The sequence below is a fragment of the Homarus americanus genome, unplaced genomic scaffold, assembly GCF_018991925.1.
Source record: "Homarus americanus isolate GMGI-L3 unplaced genomic scaffold, GMGI_Hamer_2.0 scaffold35821, whole genome shotgun sequence".
NCBI classification, from domain to species: Eukaryota; Metazoa; Arthropoda; class Malacostraca; order Decapoda; family Nephropidae; genus Homarus; species Homarus americanus.
Window position 1 is genome coordinate 558 of NW_024750599.1, and position 17,025 is coordinate 17,582.

Below are 17,025 nucleotides of genomic sequence, written 5' to 3' on the forward strand. Positions count from 1 at the left end.
TGAAAATAGCAAGTTACTCTTATTTGGAAAAAAATATTAAGAGATGATTTCTCTGCATTTATATTTTCTAGCATCTTCTGACTATCCATAAACGATCATGTAGCTCATAAACATACATACCCAGTACTGTATAAAGGAAACGTTTAATACAAATCATAACCAAACCAAATCTAACATAGCCTCATCTTAACAAAATAATTTACTTCAGGTAAAATTTTTGTATCATATGATGGTAAGTTACCCATAAATGAAACAGCACATCAAAATTAATTTCCATTAAGTTTAGCAATATGAACAAAAGTTATTTAGTGCAATATATATATATATATATATATATATATATATATATATATATATATATATATATATATATATATATATATATATATATATATATATATATATATATATATATATATATATATATATATATATATATATATATATATATATATATCATTAGCCCAATAGCATGCGGACTTCTACATACAATCAACACCTCAACCAGCGTGCTATTGGGCTAATGAAATATATATGGATCCTCGTGTTTCGAAGCCGGATTTGGTAAAACGTTACTCTGACCATCTACGTGATACGGGTAGTCCCCATTAGAGGTTCACGGCGCCATAAGCTCGTTGAACAGGCTTTGTGTGAAATATAACAAGGTCTAGGATTGCTTTTAGTATCCTGGTGGTCCAGCGGTTAGCTTTCTCCTGTCACCGTCATGGGCTAGTGGGCCGTGGGTTCGAATCCTGGCGGGTTGAGGTGTTGATTGTATATATATATATATATATATATATATATATATATATATAAGATAAATAACAGCAACAACGCATGGATAAACAAACATTTATTTGGTAGCGTTTCGACAAATCTCTTGTCATCATGAGATATAATACATAAAACGAAATACAATAGCATCGAAAAAATTAATTTGACGAGTAGAATAAAATAAATATATCACTAAGTACATTGAAAGAAAATAATATATTGAACAACAAGCCATTGAGTTATCAATTATTAACCTTTACTTCAATTTAACTATGCAGAGCAAAAACACTAAAATTGACAACAGTAACCTTGATGTTTGACAATTCTATCCCTCAGATGTCGTTGAGTTTGACCAACTCAAGTCGCATTACAGCGACTACACCTAAATATATAAACTAGGGATTGCAGTTCATCATAGACTCGATCTTAATATCTAAACCACATCTGCAGTGTGTTCTCTAATCTGAACACAAGAGCAGATGAACTCTACAAATATCTAATGACCACCTTAGTCACCAGGGCTTACAATATTTGCTCAAATTACTGAAAATTACGTCTTTCATTACAGTCGCTTTGGAAAACATAATCTTATTAGCTCGACATTATTCAAGACATCTTCAGAGGCATCTGAAGGTGTACAGAAAGCCTACACAGGTAGACAGTTTCATACATTTTTTATCGAGTCACCATGAGTCTATCAAAATGTCAGTGTTTTCGGTTATGTTTTTGAGATGTTTACGTATTTGTGACCCTGAATTTATTGAAGAACTGCAACACATTCAGTCCATTGCACAAAAACTTGGGTACCCTTCATTGTTTGTTGATCGTTGTCTTAAAAGGGCTAAACAATCCTTTTATTCTACTCAAACTAGGCAAGTCCCTACATTTAAGAATATTTTGAGTCTACCTTATCGCAATGAATTTGTCCCGTTAGTTCAGTCCCTTAAATTATTTAAAATTAATGCTGATTTTAAGTATGACTCAACTATTACTAATATATTCATTAAGAATAGCCCAACCTTGAATGTAAATGGAAGTGTTTACTGTATTCCATGCATCAATTGTAATGGAAACTATGTAGGTTAGACTGGGAAAACATTGCAACTCAGAATTAAACAGCACAAGTACAGTACAGTATTAGAACGGCATCTGAAAGCAGTGCCCTTTTCGTTCATATAAGGAACAATAATCATCCCATAGATTTGGAAACAGTTAAAAAGTGTATAAATTATCATGTGTCACAGAAAGACTTCTGGTTGAAGCTAGTTTGATAGGAGAAATGTATTCCTTAAACCTTAGTGATGGTCAGTACAAAACTGATAATATGTTACACAAATTTATTTGTCAGTGGCCCAAGGTTAAAAATGCTTTGAAAGCATGTAAGGTAGATGTATGATAGATGATTAGTGGGTCTCATATTTTTTTCCTGACGTGACATGACTAGTTATGTCGCCCGTTCTTATAATCTCTTCTGATGTTTTCTGTGTGATTGGTGTGTGATTAGTGGATGTCATGTTTGCTTTTTTACCTGACCTCATGTTTTGTAAGGTCACCCTGTGTACATAAGCTCTCTCCCAGTCTTTGTAATTCAGTTGCCTCTGAAGATGTCTTGAATAAAGACGATTGTTTCCCTTTTCCCTGTGTGATTTTATCAAGATTTATCTTATCCACGTTTCCATTGTGGATCTACATGAAAAAAAAAGAAAAAAATATACATATATATATATATATATATATATATATATATATATATATATATATATATATATATATATATATATATATACACACACTGTATATTAGCACTTTTTTGCATTGTGTATTTGCCTGCATTGTCTATCGTACTTAAACAATGTGAACTTGTATGGCAATTTTACTGAATGAAGGTCTCTATCTATCTATCTATCTATCTATCTATCTGCGTCGGTCTATCAATCTGTATCCATTTATCTATATGTGTTTCTTTATATAACTATTTGTGTTATCTGTATGTCAATGTATACACCGGTTTACAGTTGTTTCGCCCCGTTGCCTGTTCGCTTCGTGGCATTTTTACAACAACGATAATTAATTAATCAACCTAATCAACGGTGGCAGTTATAATTATAACTAACCCGTACGTTTATAACTAAACGCCAGTACTACCGAGGAGCCTATATCATGCGAACTTTAACCTAACGTCTCATAATATAATCCAACATAACGTCTTCACATGGATTAAGAGATACTGTAAACACCTCTATGTAGCATGTTATCTATCTATTTGTATTTCATTTTGAATTTTGATACTGTGTAATTTAATAGTAACAGTTCAAAAGATAACCAGCCACCTCACACAAAACGTGTATAGAAAAAATATGTTTCTTACCTTGTGAATAAATCAATTTGGGTGGAGGAATTAAATTTTTTTATATATATTTTTTCCACTAGAGTTTTCTGTAACTTAAGAACAGACGACTCCATTGTTTATGATTGAACGACAATATTGGCAAATATTTGTACTTACTTATTTATCTTTATTCATTTTGTAATTTTTACTTGTTTTGTCTCATTTTGTCCTTTTTTTTGCTGATTTTGGAAAGAGCTTATACAGTGTGAAGCAAATAAAACTGGCGTTTATTTTGAATGCTTGAGCAGGGAAATGGAAAATAAATGGTACATTATTCGACTATTACAGATTCTTTGTTACAATGCACATATTTCCTTAAGGGTGCATTATTGCAATACACATTAACAAAAAGAATATAGCGTATTTCATCCTGTCTGAGGTAAATGTAGCTTAGTCAGGTTAACTTACCATGCTTACTTACATTACGTGAGTCCCATAGGATAAGAAAATGGACTGTCATCCCCCGGTTGAAAAACTGCTGTGCTTGACTGACAGATCATGCCTTTCGTGGTAAAAATAAAAATAGGATGAGGGTGTGTTTGCTAGGAGCTGGGGTGGGGGATATAGTTGACAGGATGGACAATATCTTGTCTGATAATGGGAACAAACCCATTATCTGCCTCAGTGCAAGAGGCAATGATATTGGCCGGTGTAGGAGTGAGGAACTTCTTGATATGTTCAAGACAGCCATAGAATGTATTAGGTCGAAGGGAGGGATCCCTATTATATGTGGTGTCCTGCCTAGAAGGAGAGTTGGCAATGAATGGTTGTCAAGGGCAGTTAGTGTCAACGGCCGTCTTAAAACCTAAATGAGACAAAGAGAGGACTCAGAAAACGACTAACTTAAATGTCTAGTATGCAAACAGTAGAAGTATGAGAAACAAAATGGATAAAATCAGGGCGTTGGTATGGACAGAAAAAATTGATTTAATAGCAATCACCAAACATGGATAAACCTAGACTCACGTGAGTTACCTTTCGAATACCAAATTGCAGGTTACAGATTATTCCACACAGATAGGCAGATTAGGAAAGGAGGCGCCGGTAGCAATCTATGTCAGGGATAATCTGATGTGTGAAAAAATAGGGAAATAAAAACTGAGCGAAATTCAGAAACAATTTCGATAAGATTAATCGATGGCAGGGAAAAATTAATCACAAGAGTAGTATATAGACCTCCTAATCTTGATAGAGTTAATGAGAGACTTATTTGGGATGAAATGCGCAGGGCTTCCATACATAGCAAAGTCTGTATGGTAGTCGACTATAACTTTAGCCAAATAGATTGGATTGATTTTACGGGTAGCTCAGAATCAGAGGATTTTCTTGAAACAATCCACGACCGAACCCACCCTGGGTAATAATATACTCGATTTAGTTCTGTCAGACAGAGAAAAACCTCATTAGTATTGTCGAGGTAGGGAACGAACTTGCCAACAGTGATCACAAGGAAATAAGATTACAATTAGAATTTCAGGGCAGCCTCAAGGAAAATTCCACTAAAGTCCCAGATTTCAGAAGGGCAAACTTTGACAATTTGAAGAGGCAGCTGAGAGAAGGGGGTATCACGTTTGGGGTGAATTTCATTACCTCACATGAGGTGACCCCACACAATGTACCCACAGAGGGCGACCTCACCTTACCTGGAGACCTGACAGTTGAGGATGACCTGATCACGAGATCTGAGGTTGACGAGTTCCACAACAATTTAAATAATGAGTTACTTAATGCACAAAGGCAGAACATACCATACAGAAAACTCAGATCAAACAACGATGACCCTAAATGGATAAATGATTATTTAAAGAATATCATTGGACAAAGGAAGGCTATAGGTAGGAGAATATATCGTGGTGAAGTTTACCTCCGAGATTATTATAAGGTATTGGCCGGTAGGGTTAAGACCGAGATAAGAAGCAAAGGGAATAATGAACTGAAGGTAGCGATTGGACCATTACAGTCAGATACCAGCGAGCTAACTGATAACGATGAAGAAATGAGCAATAATCTGAAAAAATATTTTTCAACAGTTTTCACCAGCGAAAATTTAAACGTGATACCCGAGGCATCGACTCTATACAGAGATAGTGAAGAAAATAAATTAAGCGAGATAGTAGTGACTAGTAACGATGTTAGTAAGCAAATAGACAAACTAAAGCCTAATAAGTCACCAGGTCCCGATGAGATATTTGCCAGATTATTAAAGGAATGTAAGGAAGAGCTTAGTATGCCCTTAGCAAAGTTGTTAAACATGTCCTTAAAAACGGGTGTAGTACCAGAATCCTGGAGGATAGCGAATGTAATACCGATTTTCAAGAAGGGAGATAGATCACTATCCTCTTACTACTGTCCAATTAGTCTAACATCAATTGTAGGCAAATTACTGGAAGCAATCATTTCAAACTCTATTCGAAATCACCTGGTGAAGCACAAGTTGATCAATGATTCCCAATATGGCTTCACAAGCGGGCGTTCTTGTCTAACTAATCTTTTAACATTCATTCCATCTGTTTTCTAATCAGTGGACGACGAGCACAATTATGATGTGGTATATCTCGACTTTAGCAAAGCCTTCGACAGAATACCCCACGAAAGACTAATAAGATTAAAGGAGATATTCTAAAATGGATTAGGGCGTGGTTACACGGCAGGAAACAGCGAGTGAGCATTAACGGCACTAAATCCGATTGGAGCAACGTCACTAGTGGATTTCCCAAGGCTCAGTACTTGGACCATTATTTTTTATTATATACATAAACGACATAGATATCGGCGTAGACAGCAACATAAGTAAATTTGCTGATGACACTAAAATAGGGCGTGTAATTAAATCTGACGAGGACTCCGCAAAACTACAGGAAGATCTAAAAAAAAAAATTCGAAAGGTCTGAAAAATGGCAAATGAAATTCAATGTGAACAAATGTAAAGTACTCAGCGGAGGAGATGTAAACAGGGAAACCAGATACCATATGAACAAATCCGACTGCGAGAAAGATTTAGGAGTAATGATAAGTAGGAATCTTAAGCCAAGTAAACAATGTGTATTTGCTCGAAACAAGGCTAATAAAGTACTTTGGTTCATACAAAGGAGTATTAGTTACAAGACTAGCGAGATCATCCTAAATCTATATCTTGCGCTTGTGAGACCTCACTTGGATTGCGCAGTTCAATTCTGGTCACTGTATTACAGAATGGATATAGAATCCTTGGAAAGAATTCAGAGGAAAATGACAAGACTAATCCCGGGCATTAGGAACCTTGAGTACAGAGACAGGTTAAAGCATCTTAATTTGCACTCCCTCGAGAGACGGAGAGTGAGGGGCGATATGATAGAGGTGTATAAATGGAAGTCAGGGCTAAACAAAGGGGACATTACAAAGGTACTCAAACTATCCAAAAAGGAGAGAACTCGTAATAATAGTTTAAATTAGACAAATTTAGATTTAGGCTCGAAATAGGTAAACATTGGTTTAGAAATAGAGTAGTGGACGAGTAGAACAAGTTACCAAACATCATCATTAACTCCATTACGATGGATAGCTTCAAACATAGGCTAGATGGATATATGAGCAATAGGGGTTGGGTGTAAATTGGACTGCCCAGTATGGGCCAATAGGCCTGCTGCAGTTTCCTCCATTCTTATGTTCTTATGAATCTTCAGTTCTTTAAGTATTAAATAAAAATAACAGACATCTTGCTTTAGTAACCGTTACTATTATACTGCACAAAGAGATGTCGGTCTGGTTATACAATATATGGACCTTAAGTCATCATCCAAAATGACATGTTAAGCAAAGCAGTTGAAGTAGAATCATATTTTGAGATAGGGGTGTTTGTCCTGGAACCATCAAGTTAATAGGGACAGTGAATATACTTTTCTAGTATACAGGTATAACTTGGTGTACGTGGTCAGGAAACACTTTCTTCGTCACATTTATGTAAAAATTGAGGGGACCTAATCATTTAAGCTGTCTTTTGTGTGCTTATTGTCATTCCATGGCCAGGTCTTTCCTTTCTGAATGGTGTGCGATATCCCGGTAAATAAGAGTCCCCTGGTTACACACCTGCCTGGCCCATGACACTAATCCCATTAATATCTTGATGTTCTTTCTCCGCATACGCATAGTTTTGGCATTTATATACCAGATATAGAAGTACTGTAAAATTATTTGATGATTATTTATTTCTGTTCAAATTTCAAATTCAGTCAGCAATGATTTATGTAACTCCAGAATACTAATATTTGGTACAAGTGGAACATAATAGGAATAGTTCAACGAATTAATGTTGGTTTAATAGTATATTTATACATACACCTTAACTACGTTTAGATTTTACAGTAGGCTTCATAAAACATACAGAGGCACTGTACTGAGTAGCTATAACATGGAAATTTCGGGTGTGCAGAACAATAAAAAAAAATATTTCTAGATATTAAAATAACCTTGCTTGTTCTAAAGTACATAAGAAATAAGGTGTAATACAATTATATTTTTATTGTCTTGATCAACTGCATACGTTGGTAGTCAGCTCGACGATACCCGACAGTGGTGAATATCAGTTAGTCAACTCCCCACAACCTCGTCAGTGACGGTGAGTAAGAGCTGGGACACAAACGCAGTACATCATGTGGCTACAGTTGTGCTGGGTGATGGGGTTCTAACGGTGTGGAGGTTTACAAGGCCCCATCACTGCAACGTTTGTCGACGTAAAGTTCCAGACAGAAGGTGACCAGAGCCAGCAGTAGTCCTGCGCCCAGTAACACCAACATCCCCTGAATATAATAATAAAAACTAAGCAATTGTAACTATAATATATATATATATATATATATATATATATATACTGTACTATACAGTATATATATTCCAAGACTGCATGCATTTTTTTAAGAAAACAAGACCACTTGTCTCTCCGTTCACAGCCTTGAGAGTTTGTTTTGATAATGAAGATAAAAGATTCTGCATTTACCCAGAGATTGTTGATGGCGAGAGGTTCCCTGACTGTGATGATGGAGGGCGCATGGCGACACACGGTGGAGAAGGGGATACTGCTCATCAACCAGTGGTCGTACAGCCCAGACTCCAGTATGGCCCTCACCCTGACACGGTAAACACTCGTTACCTCTTATTCTTACAGACAAATTGTGACCTACAGTATATTAAATATTTATTGTTGAGGAGACCGTAATTAAAAGAGACGGCCCTACACGCAGAACCATCATAGAAAATCTCCAGACAGACGGAACATACAGAGTGAGGGTCATATACCTGTCTTTGTCCTACTACGGAGACAGGCCAGGACCAGACAATGTGTAGAGTGAGTGCAAGTTATTTTATTCCTTTAAGGTTTACCTCCCCTATTATCAAAGATCCCATGTCCCACTAAAAAAAATATATATATATCTTAGAATATTTTGACTACTACAGTTATTATACAGGGACTGTAGGAAATGACCCTTTTTATTAGTCCTGGAAACAGTTTCTTATCAGCTTTCTACTGAAGTCACTAACTTTCTTGTATCCTTCATAAAAGCTAATAATACCATAGAACTGTAGATATAACAGTAAGGTTAATGTTTGAAAACTGGTGAAAGAATGACGACTTATATTAGAAATGTGAAAACTCTCATCTCACTTAGTTTCCGACTATTGCCTCTGTTTAGTTATGGAGGTCCTCACCTATAACTCATGGCACGAACGAGCAGATTTCCTTTGAGTCCGATGATGCAGTGGGTGATGGGAAACAGCGCCATTCGCATCTTATAGAAGTCACATCGTCCTGCAACAAGTGGAAGAAATGAAGAACCTCTGTTAGCTAACACCATCCATGACTTCGAATGTGTTCTTTTTCTATTTCTTAAACGGAGAACAGGATAGGACAATTTGAGTTTCTATCTTATGTGCAGATGGCACTTTTTACTGGTCTGTTATCGGAGAACATATATCAAACAAAATGATCACCTGTGTTTGCGAAGTAGTTGGCAGCGAGTCGGTCAAGACCGAGGCCAGGGCTGAAGAGGACGTGGTGACCCTTGGTGACCAGATTCTCCATCACGTCCGGGAAGGTTTTCGATAACTGGTATTTGACCCGACCCACCTTGTATAGATTCCCCAAACCTTTCAGGTCACCACTCTTCACTGTCTGTGACCAACACACTATTATTATAATTAACAAACGAATTGACAAACACTGTACACGATTCTGGAGAAACAAAGAATAAGAAATAAAATTAAAAATAGTAGGAAGAGTAAAGGAATTTTATAGGAGGGTATTTAGCCCATCCTACACTCATATGATACGTAAAGACAACTTAAATGCTATAATGTCTTCAAGTCAGGAATGTTTAGAGGACAGAACTCACTACTGGATCATTATGTACTATGTCATGTTTCGTCGTGACGATGACTGTTAAGAAAGGAATTTTCATATTAAAATTTGGCTGCAGGAGAGGACGTGTGAGAAACCCCTCCAGAATATCATTATATTAAGAACATAATACTGACAACCGGTGTCAGGATACTCAACAGATCTTGTAGTCCTTGAACGTATCTACCGAACTCACTTAAGCCATGGCGCACAATTAATTTCTTAAATGACTTCTCAACCCCACTGAGAATAGAATTCCAAGAAATATTCTCTTACACTTAGTTAGAAAATTGAATTATTAGCAGACAAATCTTTTAGGAACTAAAGCAGGGAAGTGTAAATTAGGCAGACTTTTAAGAAAATATCTTGTTAATGACCAACATTGCCATTATATAAAATAAATTATTAACCACCATTTTAATACACAGTATTTTGGTAGCTATATTTGTATAATAAGAGACTCTAAAATAATTTGTGTATCGTTGGAATTGTTGACAAAAGTGTCCTAAAGTATGATCACTATATTTATATTGATTAATTTTAGGACCTACGAGAAGGAAATTTCTGAAGATATCGTTGCGAGTCATGATCAGAGTGACGGAGGAGTCGAGCAGGTCCCTGAGGGTCTGTAACGGCTTGGGGATGTATCGCACCGCCAGTAGAGAGACCAAGTTGCCACTGTAGCTCCACGTCACCATCATCGTCACAACCATCCACCCTAATACCAACATCCTCTCACTACCATGTCGCTGCTCCAAGCAAAAGTCTGGATAGTTGCGAAACAAATGATATAAGCTCGAAGGATAAACGATTTTTTGTTTTGAAAAATATTTATGATAAATCTGTAATTAAAAATTATTTACTTTGCAAAATATTTAATCTTTTCGTGTTTAATTTCTAATTTTTATGAAGTTTTCCTATCTTATAATTATTAATCTGCTCAAAGTAATCAATAAACAAACACATACTATTTAGTACAAGTTGTGTAACAAAATATATAAACCAACTTTGCAAGGAAATTAAAAAAAAGACGGTTTTAAGAAAAACGGAAAACTTTTAAAGGATCCATAAAATCTTAAACCACCGAACCTTTGCAAATAGAATAGGACTCTACAAAACAGTATGTCAAGTATCAAAGTTTAGCACATATAGGAACACTGTAACTCACCTTGACGAAGGGCTACTCTTAGATGTTCTAGAAATAAGTCAGTGATCCATGTGAAGCATCCAACACCCTTTTCATTATTGTTGCTGCCAATCACCACCATTGCCAACCAAGTTATCACCAGGGATGCCAACAGTGCCGCCCACACTACGGAATCCAGCGGGAACAGAAATCCCCACGGGTCGATTTCTGGTTGACCTTTTCCCGCAACAAATTGTAGAAAATCATAGTATATTGAATGAGTATACTCGAGGAATTTATTCTTTTCCACACTACGACTATATGGTGATAAAGCAATGTCTGCTTCCTGTAGGGATAAATAAATAAATAAATAAATAAATAAATAAATAAATAAATATATATATATATATATATATATATATATATATATATATATATATATATATATATATATATATATATATATATATATATATATATCTATATTCTACACGAAATGTTTGAAATGTCAGGTATTGGCATATTGAAGTAAACACTATTAAATTACCGGATACTGTCAGTCACTTCTCTATTACACGCTGTTGACAAGTACTGGATATGCACGAGCTCTTGAATGTACAGTACTTTACCTAAACATGTGCTCATATTCCGAAGAAATTAGATCTATAAGTTTCTGTGCTGATAGTTTCTTTGACTTTATGTCATTTAAGGTACTTATAAACTTCTATTAAATCGCCCTTTGCCCTTCTGATTAATATCTGGGTACACAGGGCTGCAGTCTTCTCCCAGTACAGGTATACGCAGTTAAATGAGCCAAGAAGGTGCAGGAGTGACGTGTCATACTGTACCATCCCTCGCTCCCTTCCATCTCCAGCCTCCTAGTGTGAGGCTGCCAGCGCTACCATTATTCCCTTCATTACTGGACGCCACTTTGAACATCTTATTGGCTAACGCCAGACGATTTAATCCGGGCTGACTGTGATGACTAATTATCTCCCCACTTTCCTCGTGACCTCTGCCCGCCCATTCTTAGGATTAAAGCTAAAATTAATAGAACAGGAAATATTTTAACTACACCATGTAAAGGAGGCTCCTCTCTGAGTTGAATAAAATCGTCTAGTGTTAGCCAAATATAATACTAAAAATGGTGTCCCCGTTGAGAAAGGGTTAGTGAAAATAGTCTAATAAAATTTGGCCAATACTTACCTTCCTTACGATGTGACCTGTCATACCAGACCAGGTCCCATTGTCCAACTCACTGCCATATATTTTGTCAACGGGTCTGATCAGATGGTACCTGTGAACCACACACACAATTACTATCACTATTAATCATACGCTGGTAATATTACAGTTGAAAATAAGAGACATTAACATTCTGATAGTCTGTATATGCACCTCTATGGCTATATGAATTGTCATGACAGCCTTAAATTGCATGTTGGTATCTTGATTCTTTCTTTAGTGACGCACTCATCAAAACGCTATCATTGCAAGAAGCAGAAAACACATATCTGTGACACTTGAGGGTGCTATCCCGCATGACTCTAACCAAACATCCCAGGATTCCCGGGCCTCGGTTTTTTTCCTGTACTAACACTGGATAATCTAACCGCTCGAGTGGCTAGAAAGCTGAGAAGTGACGAATATATACTGTATATATATATATACCCTTGGCAACTTTGGAGAGTCTTATTCTGCTGTCATGAATATTTATTAAACTGATGACAAGCCTTGTCACAAGGTATATCCTTGTATTTTCTCTCCCTGGGACCTACTTTTCCGTCTTGTTGATTCCTTGATTTCCTGCGTCTCTTCATTTATTGTTAATCGCTGCATCTATGCAGTTGTGGACGCTCATACCATCAGTGCTGGAGTGTCATATTACTGACATTCGACAACACTCCTTTGCTGATGATAAGATCCTGCACAAAAGTCTTCCCAGCCACAAGTTTGCCCACGCTCACTCACGTCTCCCAGTAGATCTTCTCTTCCCTAATACATTAATGAACACAGACCTTGAGTCCACAAATCAGTGGGATACAAATAATCTAGGAGCTTCAATAGCACCAAAACACACATTCTCTCTTCCTCTTGAATAAGATCATCTTCAGCCGTGAATTTTAGTTAGCAAAATATATATCAGAGCACCCTCTAGTATCAATATCCGTCCGTATTATTACCGATACTTTAGCACAATCCATTATTTCCCTCTTTTCACTCCCACTCACTACACGCAAACACACTTTTCCATATCATTACATCTTTACTCTGTCCAAGTTCCCTTAGCCTAACTTTATCATCGTTCACCTCCTTCATTTCTCCCACTTCTTATTCCGGATCACCGTTCTATTCCATATAATTTCAACCTTCATCAATCCATGGAGTGTAGGTCACTCGCTCGGAAATTGTTTACAAATTACATATTTTCATTTCATCTATTGTGTGTTATGCAAACCAAAATTAATTAAGTCACTTGTTTGCCCTTCAGTCAGCTCGCTTGTTCTACCACCGACTAGAAAAAAAGGAAGCACTATAAAATTATAATTAACATAAATTTCTAATTAATCTCAACTTATATCCATTAATAACTATACAGCGTAAGGATAATAAGAACAGACATTATGAAATCATTTCTGTTAAGTTGAGTGAGTTTGTTGCATCACTGTACACAAGACACTTTAAACTGTAAACCTTTAAAATTCCACATCTATAGTGTGCTGAAGTGTGACAGTGACCTATGCCCTCTCATCTCTAACTCTGCAAATATCTTAAAGAATTCAATTTTTTACACTAATATATGTAGTAACTTAAGAACGTTATTTGATACTCTCTTCAATCTCCATTTCGAGAACAAAATTATCCACTAAACCTCTGAAGAGAATAGATAACTAATACAGAAGTTGACTCACGTAAAGTTGAGTGAGCTCGCCATAACATGGAGGACATTAGCCATGGGTCCCGATACACTGAGGCTGCCATCATCCTGTTCCTTTACGTAAAGGTGAGGCGGCCGGTCCACCACCGTCAGCACCACCCTCACCTCCTCCGTGAACCTGCACCATCACACCACACATTAGTTTTTGTTTAGGTTGTTTATTAACAACCCTTCGATTTCTTAAAAGATTTTGAATGTCAATGAGATTCGTCCTATTATGCCTGCCTGAAGAGTTATCAGTACTAATACCCGCAGTCTTCTTGGATAATCGAGAGAATTTATTTCAGGATTAGTAATCCTAGTCTCTCTGTGTTACACCTTTTCTAGTGGTGTTGTCCTTCTGGAGGTATGGTCTCAACTCCTCTATACGATAGTCCAGATGGGGACGTACGAGAAGCATATTTTATAAAGTTGAAGGAGAATTTTTACACCGTTCTATTTTAATGTATGACTTATAATTCTAAATGTTGGTTGAATGGAAAATATGAAAATATACTTCTTTTGCAGCTTAGGTATTGTTACCTGAAGGTCCTGGGGTGGTGTTGTAGGCCTCGGAATATCTCCGAGTCCTCCAGGGCCTCCTGAAGCGTTTGAACCATCACTCCAGCTGCTTCTTAACACACTACTTCTTCACAACAGTCTGGTAAGAGTCTCAGTCTTCTCCAATCTGACACCACAGCTCTGTGATAATGATAATGACAACATAAATCAAATTCGATTGATTTATTACTGAGATTATAAACAATTGATAATAAGGAAAACGCTTGCATTATTGAAATTTTTTAGATATCCCATAATTTTCACTCACATTGTACTGTACATTATTCAAAATAATGATCAGTAAGCGTGACAAATACTGTAAGGGTTAAACATTAAGCATTAGGTGAGGCTCACATAAATATTGTTATGTTCTGAAGTCGGTAATCCAAGCATCATGTTAAGTGTGGAACTAATTATGACACTGATCTAGACCATTTTATCACAGAACTTACAACCTAACAAATTAATCCATGATTACTGGTAACTGTAATTGCCTGCTGGTCAAATGAGGTCAATATGAATTAGATACAATGTTAGCACCCAGTAAACTAGCCCCAATGTTGGGTGGTGGCAGATCGAATATGAACACAGCTTTATGCAATGGCTCCAGACGGGAGCGGTAACATCGCCATTATTCCTGTGTTGGATGAACTTATAATTGTTGATTTTGAAATGGTAAGACTACTGTGATATTTGTTTTCTTTATAAAGGACAATTACTCACACATCTCTCATATAAAAACATTTTTTTTAGTAAATTACTTGTATTATTATGTTAAGTAACAATATTACTCGGTACTATTTAATTGAAAACTTGACGGACCCATGACTTTTTCAACTGGATCGTCGCGACTTTTGAATATTTTGTGAAATTCTTTGAAATTTAAACTAGAGGTCACCTTAAGCGACATATTTAATAAAAATAGTATACTGGTAACAAACGAAAGACTGTAACCAAACCTTAATCAAACTCAGCCTAACTCAGATTTAACTTAATTTAACCAAACTAATGTTAGGGCAACGTCAAGTTGTGCTGCTGAGCAGCAGTAATAATGATGATGATGATGATGATAAGATTATGGTGCTACTAGTACTGCTACTAGTACTGCTACAATTGCTACTAATAATAGGCACCAATAATAAATAATACCATCTCCTTCTAATGCAATACCATACAATTACTATTCATAAATATACTGTAAACTCTAATATCAGGAATATGAATATTAAACTTTTGGTAAATAGTACAGTACTTCTACTACAGCTAATAACAGGTTATTATGATAATAAAGAATACTACTGCTGCTACTACTACCACCACTACTAATGATAATAAATACCAGGGTACTATTATTGGTACCTGTAATAGGTTGTAATAATGGTAATAACAACAAAAATAATAATAAAAAGTATAAAAATAATACCTCTACTAATAAATAACACTACTACTACAACAACTACTACTACTACTACTACTACCACTACTACTACTTATTATCATAATAACAATTATAAAAAAAATGTTAGGTACTGTTAGTGCTACTACTACTACTACTACTACTACTATTACTACTACTACTACTACTACTACTAATAATAATAATAATAATTATAATACAGTAATTGGTCAATATAGGAGGTAGGCTTAATAATATTTTTTACATGACAAATGGTCATACTATATTCCACTTAACAAACTCATCGCCAATTACAACTCAGCTCCAGTCTAGTTTCTGGGAATTTAAATACGGACAAAAGTAGATCAAGAAATCCCGAGTATATATATATATATATATATATATATATATATATATATATATATATATATATATATATATATATATATATATATATATATATATATATATATATATATATATATATATATATATATATTTTTTTTTTTTTTTTTTACTGGAATTAGCCCGCCGGGCACAGGTCAAACGACCCACAACGGAGCCTGGGGACGGTAAAAAAAAGAACGGAAAGAAATTGTAGATATAGAAAAAAAAGGTTATACTGTATTAATCTACACCTTATATAATCGCCATTTTTATACAGTTTATGCAAAACCCAACTTGCCTAAACCTAGAGTGTTACCAATTCCACTGTTAATGAGGAAGATTTCACTATAACTAGCATAGTTCCTTGTGCACTAGTGTAATATATTATTTTAGGGATATATTTCTGTCTTCCACCCCCCTCCCCTAAGAAAAGTTTTTAGATCCGTACCTGACATTGATGTTTACTTTAGTTATTACAGAAATGAAGCATATCCCGTTATATAGACATTTCCATTGTCTCGATAAAATTAATATATAGCTTCTTTTTTGTCGAGAAACAATTTTTGGTAAACTTTACTTAAAGATTACATTGCATATCCACTGTAAAGAGCACTACATACATACATCAGGAAAATACGGAGTTCCTCTGATATAGTATCGCTTTACACATGATAAAGTGAAGGGAAAAAATCCCGTCTTCTTGTTACTGTTTCTTCACTTTTTCAGAATTCATAATATTAAAAAATACTAGGCTAATATTTACCCTAGTGTACCTTTACCGTAGTGGTCAGTGTGACTTGTGGTTCTTATTATTTTTTCATCTACAGTCACTTACCTTTGGCGTGTTTCCTAGTTCCATTCACTACCACAACCACCTATGGAGTGAAGATGCCTTGATGCTCCACACAGTATTTGTAGCCTCAGTCGCTGGGAGGGAAATGCCAAAGGAAGGCGATGGAACTGTCTGACATGCGCCTCTTGCATATTAACTTTTACATATCAAGAAAAACTTAGACTTAATTTTTGGATAATGTTCTTATGTGATTATGTTCATAATGGTTCATTTGTCGCCAAGTTTACGGAATCCGTTTTGCGCGTCATCGAG

The 17,025-nt window shown here is 35.7% G+C and overlaps 1 protein-coding gene across 1 annotated transcript; it reads right to left on the reverse strand.

Moving 5' to 3' along the window:
• Positions 1-7,449: 7,449 nt before the first annotated feature.
• Positions 7,450-16,818, reverse strand: LOC121854119 (probable glutamate receptor). Its single transcript, XM_042348510.1, has 10 exons — positions 16,756-16,818; positions 14,120-14,278; positions 13,572-13,715; positions 11,866-11,956; positions 10,702-11,005; positions 10,085-10,299; positions 9,128-9,308; positions 8,846-8,945; positions 8,136-8,265; positions 7,450-7,938 (listed from the first exon to the last, which is right to left on the reverse strand). Exons 2-10 carry the CDS (start codon positions 14,194-14,196, stop codon positions 7,840-7,842), a joined length of 1,341 nt encoding a protein of 446 aa, XP_042204444.1. The 5' UTR covers positions 14,197-14,278; positions 16,756-16,818; the 3' UTR covers positions 7,450-7,839.
• Between the last annotated feature and the right edge of the window lie 207 nt (positions 16,819-17,025).

Excerpts from the sequence above, each read along its gene's own strand:
- LOC121854119 (XM_042348510.1), bottom strand. The coding sequence starts at position 14,196 with ATGGTTCAAACGCTTCAGGAGGCCCTGGAGGACTCGGAGATATTCCGA. Across the intron at positions 9,309-10,084 it reads TCTTCAGAAATTTCCTTCTC|ACAGTGAAGAGTGGTGACCT; the intron begins GTAGGTCCTAAA and ends TGTTGGTCACAG. Across the intron at positions 8,946-9,127 it reads CAACTACTTCGCAAACACAG|GACGATGTGACTTCTATAAG; the intron begins GTGATCATTTTG and ends CACTTGTTGCAG.